At 43.7% G+C, this 14,942-nt stretch overlaps 1 protein-coding gene and 1 pseudogene across 1 annotated transcript; one reads left to right on the top strand and one right to left on the bottom strand.

Moving 5' to 3' along the window:
* Window positions 1-5,513: 5,513 nt before the first annotated feature.
* On the bottom strand, window positions 5,514-10,124 carry LOC125545933. Its single transcript, XM_048709989.1, has 11 exons — window positions 9,967-10,124; window positions 9,287-9,409; window positions 8,863-9,151; window positions 8,075-8,193; window positions 7,628-7,760; window positions 7,431-7,507; window positions 7,145-7,342; window positions 6,878-7,067; window positions 6,372-6,565; window positions 6,185-6,276; window positions 5,514-6,023 (listed from the first exon to the last, which is right to left on the bottom strand). Exons 1-11 carry the CDS (start codon window positions 10,054-10,056, stop codon window positions 5,909-5,911), a joined length of 1,620 nt encoding a protein of 539 aa, XP_048565946.1. The 5' UTR covers window positions 10,057-10,124; the 3' UTR covers window positions 5,514-5,908.
* Window positions 10,125-11,670: 1,546 nt separating this feature from the next.
* LOC125547182 lies at window positions 11,671-14,726 on the top strand (annotated as a pseudogene).
* The last annotated feature ends 216 nt before the right edge of the window (window positions 14,727-14,942 follow it).

Consider the following 14,942-nt stretch of genomic DNA (forward strand, 5'->3'; position numbering starts at 1 on the left):
GACAGGACAAGTCCTGCTTTTTCTTCCTGAGAGACCCGCTCGGTCGGACCCCACAAATCCTCCCGAAGGCAAAGCTGCTTCTCCTCAGCCGTCCCCAACAGACCAATGAAGAAGTCATAGATATGCTTACAGGTCTCCGCCTGGGTGACCAATACCCTATCCCCATGGTTAAGGCGAAGTATAGCACATTTGCGTTTTCTTCCGTTGGCGTACGCGTGAAAGTATCCTGTATTTGCGTCGCCTTTGGTCACCCACTTGATGCCGCCCCTACGGCGCCAGTATTCCTCTTCCGCTCTCAGAATGGAGAGCACTTGGTCTTCCAGCGCGTATCTCTGAGCCCACTCCTGCTCGGAGAAGGCTCGTACGTCCGCTTCCGCGTCAAGCGTCGTGATTTGTGCCATAAGTTTGGCACGCTCCTTTTTGGATTCGCTACCAAAATTCGCTCCCCAGCCCCTGAGGAACGCACGAAGCCTAGCCGCGGCTACCGACCAAAACTCAGCCGGGCCCCTTTGGGGGCCCAACTGAGACACAATAGCATCCCACCTCTCGTGCACCATGCTCTTGGAGCCCTCTGCTTCGAACCAGGCTGTTTCGAAAAAGAATCTGCTACTACGGCGAATCTGCTCCTTCCCTGAGGAGAAGACCAGCGGGATGTGATCAGATCCGATCCTGGTCTCTGCCACTAACGAGCACATCGGGAAAAGAGCTTCCCACTCCGGGTGAAGAAGACACGATCGAGAACTGACCTAACCGGACGGAGCTTTTTGTTGGTCCATGTAAATCTCGCCCCAGTCCGAGCAGCCTCACGTAACGAGGCTGCCGCAATTGCGTTGTTGAAAAGGGACACCCTAGCCCAGTCCACAATGCCGTTGTTCTTATCCGAACCCGATCGGATCAAGTTAAAATCACCTCCTACAATGACCGGGAGGTTAGCTGCCCGTTTGGCCCGGGATATTTTACCTGACCCATTGTTCTTCAAAGAGTGGTGCTTTCAGCGGGTCACTCCATCTCATCAGTTCATGGACCATGTTATGAATGATGGCCCTGGCTGCGGAGCGCTTGAGGTGCCCCTCAAAGTGGAGCGACTCTCGAGGGCCTGCTTAAGATATCTACAATGTCCCTGGAGTACCTCATGTGAGCGTGACCCTTCTATACACGGGCAATCACTACGACATCCTCTACCCATGCGCTGACTTCCGAGAGAGAACATCCTGCTGATTAGAGTTCAAGCCAATAGATTCCCCTGCTGCATATGAAGTCGGGGTAGCAATAGCAATAGTAATTTTTTTTTTAAAATAGAATATATTAATATCACGAAGATACCAATTACATCCGGACTCTGCACCAACAAGATGTCGCAAAGATATTCAGAATGCACACAGACAAAGAAGAAAAAAAGAAAAAAAAAAGGTCATGCCGCAGTGATCAACTCCTCTCAGCAGCAACACACCAACCACCACCAAATATAACACCCGAAAAACATAAAAAGTCTCCAAAAGCAACGTCTTCAAGAAGGGAACAGTGCACAAGCGTCGTCGTTTTCCGATCCAAGATTTTATGTTTTCTCCCCGGAGAAGGTCCGAACTCTAAAAACAACTCCTTCAGCAAGGCAATTGTCACGCACAACCAATGAATGCCAAACCTTAGGTTTTCACCCTGAAAGTGAGGACTCGACACCCGAGGAGCAGCATAAAAAATGAAATCATCCAGTCTTGTCGCCCCCACTTATGACTGCTGCTTCGGAGAGTTATGAAACATCGGGCTGACTCCGTCGCCTCCAAAGCCCCGTCCATCTAACTGTTACTCCGATCTCAGCCACCATGACTTTCTTCACCGCTGTTTACGCCATCAAAATTGAGAAACCGACATATGTCTCATGGTGTCAACAAACGACAAAGCTTCGCGCCGCACCCTTGTGGAACCTCGTAGGCTGATATCGATGCGCAACACTGGAAACTGTCAGATCTAGATATCCTAGGCAAGAACTCTGTCAGCAGTTCTGAAACACGTCGATGATCAGATCGAGGAGGACCAATCTTGCAGGATGTTACCGTGAAGCGAATAGAGCATGAGGACCGCCACCATAAGCATCACGGCAGCAGGCACCCACGCCACCGCCTAGCCGGCTGCCAGCACCACCACGGTGTCTAGCAGCACAGCGGTTAGGCATGCACACACATCTCTAGTGAAGAACCTGGGCTTGGGATCTTGCAATCCGCTGCCCCGGGGGCACCTCCACAAGGATCCACCACCTGGCCAAACATCCCCGGCGGAAGGGGCGCTGCCGCCACTGCTCGGGGATCCATGTGCCACAGATCGAGCAGCACCCCCAACAGAGACCGCTGTCCCCGCGAAGCCGCAGGAGAGACGCCGCACTGCCGCGAAGAGCAGCCATAGTGGAACATGTCGCCGCTCCAGATCACTACCGAGCTCTGCCCCTCCCGCTACGCCACGGCTGCGAGGCGCCAGGGTCCCGGCCTATGTCCCCTTCACCGGCGGCACGGGGGTTCCGCGACGACCGCCTCTGGGGACGATGAGGGGAGGTGGTGGCTGCTGAAATGCTAGGGTTTCTCTCCCCCGGTCGCCCCTGGTGGGAGGTGACATGAGGGACGCGTGCTGGAGCTTTGAGCGTTTTACTCTCGCTAATGTTTTATGTCTTCAATAGCATAGACCAATATATAGCATACACTTAGCCGTGCATTCTTCTTCTTCTGCTCGCACAAACATCTGGTGGCAATGGATTGATCAGTAGATGCTCCCTTGTCTGAAGATCGGCAAGGAAGAAAACCTCGTGTTGTGATTTGTCTGAATTAGTGGCTGGTGTACAGTGAATCTGGGGAACACAGCGGGGGACCTGATCAACCGTTCTTGGGCTTATCGGTACAGGTTTCCATTCTTTATCTTATGTTAAGATACGATAAATACTAGAGGAAACATAAATTCCTTCAGTTCAATCTTTTATTAAGAATGCACTATTGAGAACACCATAGATAATCTCTCAGGTAATAAAAAACCTAGGTAAAAAGGGAAAATCAGTTTTTCAGCTTAACAAATAAACATATGACTAGGTTGCTAAGTACTCCCTCCATTCACAAATACTCCCTCCGTCCCAAAATAAGTGTCTTGATCTTAGTACAAATTTGTACTAGAGCTAGTACAAAGTTGAGACACTTATTTTAGGACAGAGGGAGTATAAGATATTTTGCATATTTCAATATGGACTACATACAGATTGAAATGAGTGAACAAATACACTAAAACATATCTATATACATCCGATTCACAGAAAACTTAGAACATCTTATATTTGTGAACATAGTGAGTAGAAAGACCACTAGTTAAAAGAACAAGATAGCTAGCACATATTTCAACGCAAATTAAAAGAAATTGGTAAGTTTAGAATCAACATGCACATGAGTCACTTTCGTCTGATTGCATATGATGCCACAAAATAGCGAGAGCTTCTTGATCATTACTTTATATGCATCAACAAAGATTCTAGTAGGCTCATAGTTGATCCGATTCATACACCTTGCAAGTCTTAAGGATGCAAACAACTACTGGCCCCCATCCCATAAAATAAGATGTTATTTCAATCAATATATGAGTATGTTTGTTATAATAACATCTTATATTATAGTAGGACAGAGGGAGTACGACGTCAAGAAGCACCAACTCACTCAACAGCCTTCAGATGGAAGGCAGAGGATTCACACATAACTATCTGGTATTCTGGTGTGGAAAAGAAAGCATGTGGGACAAGAGTTTGTTTGAGCTGCAATTGAGTAGCAAAGAGTTCTGGTTGATGGAAACTAGTGACCAACTTGCCATCCATGTCAACCTGAAGTAGCCACTCGGCGAATTGGACTAGAACAAGCAAGTCGCCATCCCCAGGCACGATCACCGCAAACCAATACTTGTCATGTTTTCCACATAGCAAACTGATCTCATTGATCGGTAATTCAATTTTGCACTTGAAGGTCCAGACCTGGGTTTCATAGTCTTGCAATTCCCAGATATTGATGGTAGTACCAACATCATTATGACTGAACATGCCGAGCACACCATCCATCTCAAACAGTTTAGCGTACCGAAAGACCGCTGGAGCATGCATTTGCTTGAACAACTCAGTTGTGGTGTCAAATACCACTATCATATTGCTTTCGGTCTCACGTTGCGTAGGTGCCAATGCAGGTTGCCACGAAACATGAGAGCTTCCCCGCCACGTAAATACACTTGCTCGGCCCCCGGCGCACACCTGATGTTCCTCGGCGGCTCGACGGAGCCCAATGCAATGATGTAGTAGCGATCATGTTCCTCGCCGACTGGATGGAGCCCCATGTTATCATCTTTATGATACAACAGTATCTGGTACTCGGCAGTAGGGCGGTGCCGGTACATTCCCAAAACCTTGAAGTGACAAAGCATCAGAAGGCGAGTGTACTGACGAGTAGCCGGGTTGCAGATGTAGAAGCAGGAGGCAGCAATCGTGTTACAGGAGAGGAGGAGGAGGCCGTCGCAGGAGGCCCGGAGAACACAGAACCTCCCGACGTCAAACTTCGTGACGTGCTGGAGCTGGGCATCGGCGGCCCGGTGGTCGAAGGTGATGATGTCTCGGTTGACGGAGGGGCCGCTGTAACCGTAGCCGGAGGCGATGGGAAGGGTGGGCTGTTGGGCGTGGTGGGCGAGGAGGAAGTCGCGGGCGGAGGTGGTGCGGCGCCACGCACGGCAGACGACGCGGCAGCGGAGGAGGGATTTGGGGGGCAGGCGGACGAGGATCTCCCATATCACGATCTCATCGGGGAGCCCGTGGTGGTGAGCCGTCGCTGGTTGTTTGTTGGCATGATCCGCCATGATCGCCCCACAGATCCCCGTCTAGGGCGGCGGAAGTAGGTCTTCCGTGCTACTGGCAGTTGGAACGGACTTGGCTTGGCTCTATCTTATTCTTAGCCAGTTTTTTCTTTATTTATGGGAAGGTTCTTTCTTTTACGAGGAAATCTTCGTTGCAAGGAGTACACAAAAATATGTACATCTAAAAAAAAAAGAGTACGCAAAAATATAGAGATTCAGTTATTTTTTTTTCTTTTGCGAAACACAGACATTGACACCTCATAGTGCAGCAAGCGTCTCGCGCGCGCTTCTCTCCATACTCCGCTGCTAAGGAGTGAACGGCGCGATCAAGGACGCACGCCTCCCTAGCCGCCATTGCTGCACCGTGAGGTGCAGATGATCTGCAGGCCGCCTCTGTTGACGACGCTCTCGCTGCCGATGTTATATCTCCGGTGCGTGCCACTGTCTCTCCGACAAGCGTGCCGTGTTATGCTGCTTTGTGGTTGTAGGTTTAAGAGCGTGTTTGGGTGTTTGGTTTGGAGTTTGGATCATGGGGTGGAATGTCGAGAGGTCAGTTCGACAAACATATATTCAGTGTCAGTTAGCTATCGGTGTACCACCTCTGAACTAGTATGAACCAATTTAGCATAACCCATATCCAGGTCAAAAATAAGGCAGCATTCTGATCAACAAGTTCAACAGTCAGCTTTATAGATCAGCAACATCGCTCCGTCACGATAAAGGTAGCTTTCTTCTAGCAAAATAAAGTTCGAATTAAACAATCTGGAACAGCCAGCCTGAATTTCAAGCCACAAACTGATGCCTGAAATTCACTCACGTGATTGCTGGATCAAACTGATGCCTAAACTGGAGCATCTTCAGTTAGTAATGAGGCTCATGTGTCTTGCGTGCCAGTCCTTGGATCCTGATCCACCAGGGTAAATTGCCTGCAACTAAGTACTTCCTATGTGCAACAGCTTCACCGCCATCCGCATGTCAGCTAAGGAAGGGATTCCCAACCTACATCTGGTTCCAGTGTGGCCTTCGCTTATTTAGTCAGTGAAAGAAACGCTTCCAGCTAGGAATCAAGCATTGCCAATCCAGAGCCACAAGAAGTAACAATGGACGAAATTATCCTTCTCTGAAGATCCTTGTAGTCCAGCGCTAGCACAACATCCCAACTCGCACTCTCCCTGCAACAAACCAAATAAATCGTAAGCTAATGTCCAGTACAAAAGGAGATACCCGCTCTGTAAACTAATATAAGATCTTTCAGATAACTGATCTAAAAGATCTTATATAAGTTTACAGAGGGAGTCCAAAATATGGCTGTTTAAGCACGATGAAGTGGCACCGGTTGTAGTCGTCTGCCTCGCCTAACCCTTCAAGCATCGGAGTAAATATGCTAATGAGTGTTTCCAGCACCATCCTGTCATCTTCCTTGATCTGAGAACAGAAAAGGAAAGGTCTCACTCTCAGTTATTTGTCAAGCGCATGGCATGCTTCACGCATCATTCAGGAAACCGAAAACAGATGCTTACATCAGCCTCTGGTGTAGATTCGCTGTGCTCACAGTTTAGAGCAGCACGGAGATGAGACAACAAGGGCGGAGGCAGGCCATATGTGGGAGGTCCTTGTGATCTGCACAGCCATGTCCCACGAACCATATGAGTGGTTACACTTGTACTCACAGACTGGGCGGTGCCATCCTCCTCGTGAACAGACGTGTCCAGATCTGCACATAGTTCAACATCGGTAATATAATCTTGTGCATATTTACTTACTTTCAGTCCCAGATAAGGAAAAAGTGCCCAAAATGCAGCAGAGCCTACTAAATTGTGGCTAGTCCCTAAGCATTCAAAGTCCCGTAGTGTTTCCAAAGTAAGTTAAGATCACTAGGCTAAGCAACTTAAGTCAAATAAATTAGTCATTAGTGTCACAGATCCAGGGAAACCATCATAACATTGGCAAAGAGAAAGCAGTTACAACCTCTCTATCTACAGATCCGCCTATATATCTAAGAAATGATGCTTAGGCAAAACCTTACCCAAAGGTATAACATCGTAAGGGTTGTCTTCTCTTGGTAGGAAACCATAGAAGGTAATTAGATGTGACCCTGGATGTTTCCCATAACTGAGGAAACATTGGGCCCCTGCTTCACAAGGTCTCGACAAAGGGAACTTCAAAGACTTTGTAGCTTGATCTACTCGGCCATAGTTAAGAATGTGTGGAGTCACCTGCATAAAACATGACAAGTCACTCGAAGACAAATAAAAGAAAACTTTCAAACCAATTCAGGGACAAAGTTACAAACCGAGTGGTTCATCAGTCCAGCAACAGGAATCAAGCAAGTTGTTAATTTCCTGCTACTTAAAACAACCATCATACTGTTAGAATACCATAATTCACATGCCCACAGAAAATTGTCCCACGAGAATATGTCTTGTTTGAATATCTCGGGAAACTTGGTGGATAGCACTGGAAATAACTCATCGTACTGCTGGCGCAAATGCTGAAATAAAGAACAAAAAATTGCTTCATACCATTACCAGCTGAACAGTAGCCCATAGAATTAACAAAGCAATTCACAAGGGTATTACCTGCCTAGCTTGCATTAACTCATCAAAAAGCAGGGTACCTTCTAGTGAAGCAAGTGCATCAATTCCGAAACTCAAGCCTGTAGATGCACATGATAAAATAATTTCTTAACTTAGCACAACCTTAAACTTCAGCCTCCTAGCCTCCCACGGTATACAAGTGTGGAGTCGCTTTACGGATGAGAATTAACTACTAATACCTGTATTGAAATTTGACGGAAGTGTCTCAAAGAACATCTTAAACTTTGAAGATGAATTATGCCGCTCTCTCATGCTCCACAATAATAGCATAGTTTCAGTGGTGATGCTATTCACATCTTTCAACGCAAGAAACTACAAAGATAGCAAAATCTTCATAATTGAACAACCAGGAACTCAAACACTCAGGCAATGAAAATCAACTCAAAAAAGCAAATTTTGGCGGCAATGGACAAACAATCTTCAGATTTCACTTGATAAAATATGCCAAGCAAATGTATTAATTTTAATTAGAACCAGATTCATTTCATGCTGAACATCCAACTGCAGCAAGACATCAAGAAATAATCTAGAGGGTTCCATGGTAGCTAGTCAGAGCTTTTGCTGTCACAAATGAGGAACTGTGGGTGTTTTAGGGAATGTGGACATGAGATTAATGATGAACATACCATATCAGACTGGCAGAGAAGTTCCTCAGATATGATAAGGGACTCTGGAATTTCAAGAGCAATGTCACCCACACCTATATCTTCAGAAGCTAGCATTCCTCTCCCAGCTCCTTCAAAAACTAAGATATCCAGAATCAGTTAAGAAACAGTATAACACTGAAATCTATCAACATAGCAATAGGTTGTTCATTCAAGGGAGGTCACATTGAGCAAATAAATCAGCTAGGAGAACTGAATTCTGGCAAACAAATCTATGAACATTGAATTCTAGTATAATAAGCACCACAAACTTATATGTAGCATTTCAGTGACATCCATTAATTCTTATAACTCAATTATATGGTTGTTTTTTTTTTGACTGGAATTATATGGTTGTTTATGAAACTGTAGTAAGTTTCTATTCACCTAAACATTGTCATCTCTTTTTGGCTTTATAAGAAATTGTAGTTTATGAATACAATATTAATATAAAAAGGACAGCCTGGTGCATGTAGCTCCCACTTGCGCAGGGTCCGGGGAAGAGTCCGACCACTTTGGGTCCATTGTACGCAACATTTCCCTACATTTCTGTAAGAGGCTGTTTCCAGGACTTGAACCCGTGACCTCATGGTCACAAGGCAGCAGCTTTACCTCATGGTCACAAGATTAATATAAAGATAAAAATTTATTAATTATATACAGAAAGAACAGCATCCAGACTTTCTTGTGGAAAATTCTTAGATAGCTTCTCAATTTTCAATGGGTTCATGATCCAGATTATTACGGAATGAAGAATTATGGAGACTTACATGCTATCTGCAGTTTACTTTTGACACCATGCTGCTCCCCCCATTTAAGAAGAGAATCCTCAGTTTCATGGTTCTCTGTTTGAAGTGCCATCTGATGCTTATCTGTCAATCCCACAGATCTGAGCCTAACAAGTATCTCATCCACTAGTAATTGCAATACTCCCTTGGTGCCATCATTGGCAGCTACAAGCAATGCGTTGACGGTTTTGAGAAGCAGATTCAGGGACTCAAGTTCATTCCGTGCAGAGAATGGGCCATAATCATCACCCCCAGCAAAATAAAGCTCCAGCTGCAGTAAATCAACACAACCAAATTGGTAAGAAGCAAGTTAGAAGTTAGAACAAATAAAAAAGCTCAAGTGCCTTTAGTTGTTGTTATGTCGGCAAGCCAATAACCAGAATTAAGCAACTCAACATGTAATTACCTCATCCATATGAGCGACCCTAGCAGCATGGATCATCTGGTCAAGCAATTTGCAGGCGTCAACAGGGGACGAAGAGATTGGGACTTGAAATGAACAGGATAGTTTCCTAGCCTCCAATAATTTCTGCATTTGTAGAAAAGATGGATTTGGTGAAAAATATTCAAGCTGACCGACCACACTGAGATCGCTCAAACAAAAAAAGAGATCCAAACCCACAAGGGACTTGCACTTGCACGGTTATAAACAGACAAAAATGGAATATAAACAGAGAGGTTTGACATGAAAATTAAAACCTCAAATCCAAACTTATGAAAACTCAAAAATGAAGAAAGAAATGCATCCTAACTTATTTATCAAATATTGATTGACATCCCAACACCACAGGAAAACTCCCATTGCTCGCCAACATTGCAGTATCGTCACCGCAGAGACAGAGGCACGCATACATACAGAAATTTACAACATTTCTGCCCAATTAAATAAACTATGAGCCGCAAGTCCACACTTCATTAATCCACCTGTATAAGTAGTTCATATATATCTAGAAAATTAACGCAGGTCAAAGAAGCCCTTTGATTTTGTCCTGCTCCCGGGGTCGTAATTTGTTACTGAACTAGCCACGACCTACAGAGGAAAAGAAGAAGAAAATTCGATACGAGTATATGGGATGTCGAGGGAACCTTCTTATCATGGTGCAGGGGGTCCTCCTCCGAGGGAGAAGGCAGGCGAACCACCACCAAATCACTTCCCGCCGCCGCCGCCGCCGCCATGGTCGCCTCCGGGAAAGCACAGCGGACCTGGGTGGGTTTTGGGCGGAAGAGCACGGGTGCCTGCCGGGATGCCCTACGGCCCATTACTGCCAACCGAACGGGCCAGGCCATCCCATTAGCGCCGGGATGCCCGATGGCCCATCTGTCCGGGTGTGTCATTTCGGGCCTCACTCAACCAGGCCTCGCATATCCTTGGCCGCCGTTCGGTTCCGGTGAAGTTCCCATCTACACGTGCCGCCGTTGCGAACCCCGCGGCCACGCACGCCGCCCTCCGACGAGACGACCCCCTTCCATTGTCTGGAGATCTGTTCCGGTGAAGAGTTCGATCTTGATCATATCCAGCCAGCCAGGAGAGGAGAGGAGATCATGGCGGAATCCGACTGTGGTAACATTTTTTTTTGTAACATTTTGATTGCGTTGATTCGCAAAAATAAAATAAATGATTGCGGCCCTTAATTTCTTCTTCTGATTACCATGGGGAGTCGGTGTGCTGTTGCCTGTTTTTACCTTGAGTTCATGAAATTTATGCATCAATAGCGAGCTATCTTTACATACTCCCTCCTTCCATCTATATAGGGTCTAACACATTTTTCGAGGCTAACTTTGACCAAATGTTAGAGCAATAAAATATGACATGCAACTTACACAAAGCATACCGTCAAATTTGTATGTGAAAGGAGCTTTCGATGATATAGTTTTCACATTATACATGTCATGTACTATTAATCTTGTCAATAGTCAAAGGTTGTCTTAAAAATACATTAGGCCTTATATAGATGGAAAGAGGGAGTAAATATAAAAGTGAGATTTGTTTTTCTTTTGAAGAAAAAGGGTTTCCCCGTGGTCCATTTTATTAAAAACGGGGCAACAGAGCATGCATATCTTCTTTCCAGCGCTCGGGAACAAGCCACAGTAGCTGAACCAAATTACAGAACTTACTTAAGTAGAACTACTACAACGAATAGCCACAGTGGGGTTTTTAAGACAAACCAAGCTAACCATATTACTCCCTCTATAAAGAAATATTAGTGATCTAAACGCTCTTATATTTCTTTACGGAGAGAGTACATACATATCTATTTAATTACTGCTAGTTTTAAAGTTAGGACCTGTAGCCATATATTGGTTTGCAAACTTCAGATTAATTTGGAGCTGCTGAAATGCCATCTAACCGGCTAATTCTCCATTTTACCGTTCTTTTTAGTTTGTTAGCATGCATGCCTCCTTTTTCATATTTTGAATGTGCCAGAGTTTCTAGTTGTTAAGATGAACTAGTATGTGGCATTTTTTAAAGCTTGTTACCATGCCTCCATATGTTGAGAAAATTACCAATGTTTTCCATTTTAGTATCCTTCATCCATGATTATTATTGTTTTATCAAGTCTATGTAATTCGAGATTAAATAAACAAACTTGTTCCTGTTCCCAGATGAAGAAATGATGCAATCGAAAATTACTCCACGATTAGACACAAGATATACAAAGGAGGCTTCAGCTGACGGAGACCATTACATTGGCAGTATACATGGATCAACCACGGAGAGTCCATGGGATCCATCTTGGATTTTCATAGCAGCTCAATCTCATCAAAAAAACATCGACTGGAAAAGGATAGATGAGGTATGATCGCTACCGATCTGTATGTATGAATATGATCTTCCTCTCGTCTGGCTTCTGTTTTATTTCCTTCCTTAGTACCAGCTGTCTCTTTAAAGACATTAGTTCTCTCTTCCAGTTGATGGACCTAAGAGCTGCTTGCATGGCCAAGTACTGCCCTAATGATATAATCATCCCAGACCCTACTCCTGAGGTGCTTTTCTCTTCTAATCCTCTTTTACAGAATTCATTCAGTTGACAAATCCTTCTGTCATATCAGTTACTCCCTCATATAAGATGTTTTCGATATTTCAATATGTACTATATACAGTCTGAAATAAGTGAACAAACGCACTAAAATGTGTCTATATACATCCGATCCACAACAAAGTTAAAATATCTTACATTTGTGAATGCAGGGAGTATATCTTTTCTATCTCTCTGAATTTTAGTTAATTCCGCTGAGAACTAAATGTTTTCTTGTCACAAAGTGCTTGTCAGTAAAGGATTTCTTTATTATGTGTGTCTTATCATTTGGAGAACTGATTGCCTTTCTTCTCTTTCTTTCAACTGTGAACGGATCGATCGATCTAGTTTGTGCAAAGTGCCTTCTATAATATAATTGACGGTTTGGAGCTTGCACTGGAAAAGGATAGTGTCCGGTGCTTCCTCCGATTGTTCGCAAAATCTCCTATGGCCATGGCATGGAACTTGAGCATAACCTCTGGTACCTTAACCTGCATGGTCAGCCATAATGCCTTGCAATGCGCAAAGGTTGTGTTGCAGGGCAAGGCATCTCGGCTCCATGGTCTCCATGCCAATCCCAACTGCATGAACCCGCACGGATACTTTCCAATCCATGGAGCTGCTGAACGCTTCTCTGTTAACATGATCAAGTTTTGCTCTTCCGCCATGGTGCTTCAGCCAATGTTCGCACAGTCGGCGATGCCGTCATTCAGGATTTACTCCCACTCCATGTCGCGATCGAGAATGCTTGCATGCATAAGTATCTGGAGGACAACCTCCTTCCTATGCAGTATCATCCGGATTATATATACAAGCTCATTCATCTGTTGTGCCTACCTGAGATGGTTTGTTTCTGTCCTTCTCTACACAAAGCATTACTACTTTATCAAGCATGAAAAATAAAAATGTTTTTACTGTTTTCTAATTTTAAAATTTAGGGACATGGAATCATAGAATTGTATTCGCCAATATTTTGTTTCGCATGGAGATTGGTCCTAGTCCATATTGAATATGGTTAATTAAACGAAAAAAGGTGATGAAATAGGCATTTATTCCGCTGATTGCTTCCATGCAAACTCTGAAAGGTTTTTGTTCCTTCGCCTTTTATTGGCCCAGAAGATCTTTTTGTTGGTGGCTCATGTCGGGTTTTGTCTCTAGCCTAGCCTGACTTGCTTGAGACTAAAAGGCTTTGTTGTTATTTTTGCAGAAGATCTTCCTCGATACGGTTAGGCTTCTTGCTGGAAAAACAGATAATCTAGTTCATGAGATCTGGAACTACATTATGAATGGAAAGCTTGTTCAGGCTACAGTTTTACTACTGGCAGCCCAAAATCAGATACGGAAGCATGATTGGTTTAATACTATCATGTATCATATATTCAGAAAAACTTCTTTGATAAGCTTCGGGAACGGTGATAATGGTGAAGCACGGAAGCAGATGGAAGAAGTATTTCATCTTGTTAATATAATTTCCTGTGCTGGTGAAGCTCTTGATAAATATATCCAGGCACATTCAGAGGTACCACAACTTTCTGTATACTGCAGTTACAATGACACTCGGCCTTTTCACTGTATACTTCACTTATTCCATATCTATCGTGAACATGAATTATGTTATGCTACTGCTTGTAATTCTCTCGATGATTTCTGTGGTGGGCACTGATCTGTATGACTGCTGTGCGTCGGTTTACTGTAGCCAGCGTAAAATGATAGGTTTGTCTTGTTTCCTGCAGCTTCAGCTTTGTCTTGTTTCCCTAGTGGTAACCCACACTGTTTCAGAAGCTGGAGCACCTCTAGTGTTAGGGATGTTTTGATTCAGTTCAACACAAAGATGAACCCTGTTCGTTGCAGTTCAAGACTTTGACCTTGAAGTCTACTTTTTTGTTAATCTGTTAGAAGGCCATGAGTAGTTCTGTCCATGTATTTTTATGAAGTTGATTGCAGTTACATAGTTTATTTTTTAAATAATACTGTTCAATTTAAAATACGCAAGTGTGATAGAAAGTCCTGCCTTGTTCCTTTTCAAGCATCTAATTGCAATCGATTGTTGGAAAACCTGAATATATAACTCAGAGCTTCCACTTTAAGAAAACCGTGATAACAGTTAAGGTAAATTGAAATACATTTGCATATGTACCTTATAAAATAGAAGCTTTTATTCAGTTTGAATGCAAACTGTCCTATATCTTTCAGTTTCATATTGTATAGTTAAGTGTCACTCATACCCTTCTTGCTGTCATCTCTTTTCTTTGATTATATGATTGTCCTTCATCATATAGTTTCCATTTCCCCTATCATCAATATATAAATTACTTTTATGTTATAGTTTCTCTTTTCCCTTTTCCTCTAGCTGACACAACATCTTAAATGGCACCCAGGTGTCACACACGGAGGTCCTTGAACATGTCTCAACTATACTGAAGGGATTTGGATTTTTCCCAGGAGGAGACTGCATTAACGTTGGAAACCTGTACTGCTCTTTTTGCTTTGCTCAAGTATAACAGTTACAAAATTACAAATACATTGTTAGTTTGCCGATCATTTAATCAATTCTTCAATTTGGTTCCTGAAGCCGCCCTTATGACTGCAAGGTTTCTTTAAGGGGCTTACATGGCAAAGGTATGTGGGCTGATTATTCAGGTAATTGTTTTTAAATTTTTCAGAATAGGGGCCTGATAACCTTTTTGTCATGGACATCAGGGCATGTGGATGGAACCAAGGAGCTGACAGAAATGCCTTATCTGCATGCTGCAGAGCGGAAGGTAAATATATTCGAACGTTATGATTTACCAATGAGTTTTTATCTTTAACACGGAAAAGGTAATGTAGATTGGAAAGAAACATCCACTGTGAATCTTGAGAAATTGGCTTATTATTATTATTATTATTATTATTAAAGTAATATATGCAACTAGCACGATCTTTTCACACTTTTAGTGTTACTAAATACAAAATCAATACATCTGGAATTCATTCCATGTGAGAAATTCGGTGGAGGATGTTGTGGTTTAATAGTCTCTAGGGGCAACCGCAAAATGATATGAT

This window comes from Triticum urartu, chromosome 3 (genome assembly GCF_003073215.2).
Source record: "Triticum urartu cultivar G1812 chromosome 3, Tu2.1, whole genome shotgun sequence".
NCBI classification, from domain to species: Eukaryota; Viridiplantae; Streptophyta; class Magnoliopsida; order Poales; family Poaceae; genus Triticum; species Triticum urartu.

Excerpts from the sequence above, each read along its gene's own strand:
- LOC125545933 (XM_048709989.1), bottom strand. The coding sequence starts at position 10,056 with ATGGCGGCGGCGGCGGCGGCGGGAAGTGATTTGGTGGTGGTTCGCCTG. Across the intron at positions 8,194-8,862 it reads AAGTAAACTGCAGATAGCAT|TTTTTGAAGGAGCTGGGAGA; the intron begins GTAAGTCTCCAT and ends TGGATATCTTAG. Across the intron at positions 7,068-7,144 it reads CTGGACTGATGAACCACTCG|GTGACTCCACACATTCTTAA; the intron begins GTTTGTAACTTT and ends TGTTTTATGCAG.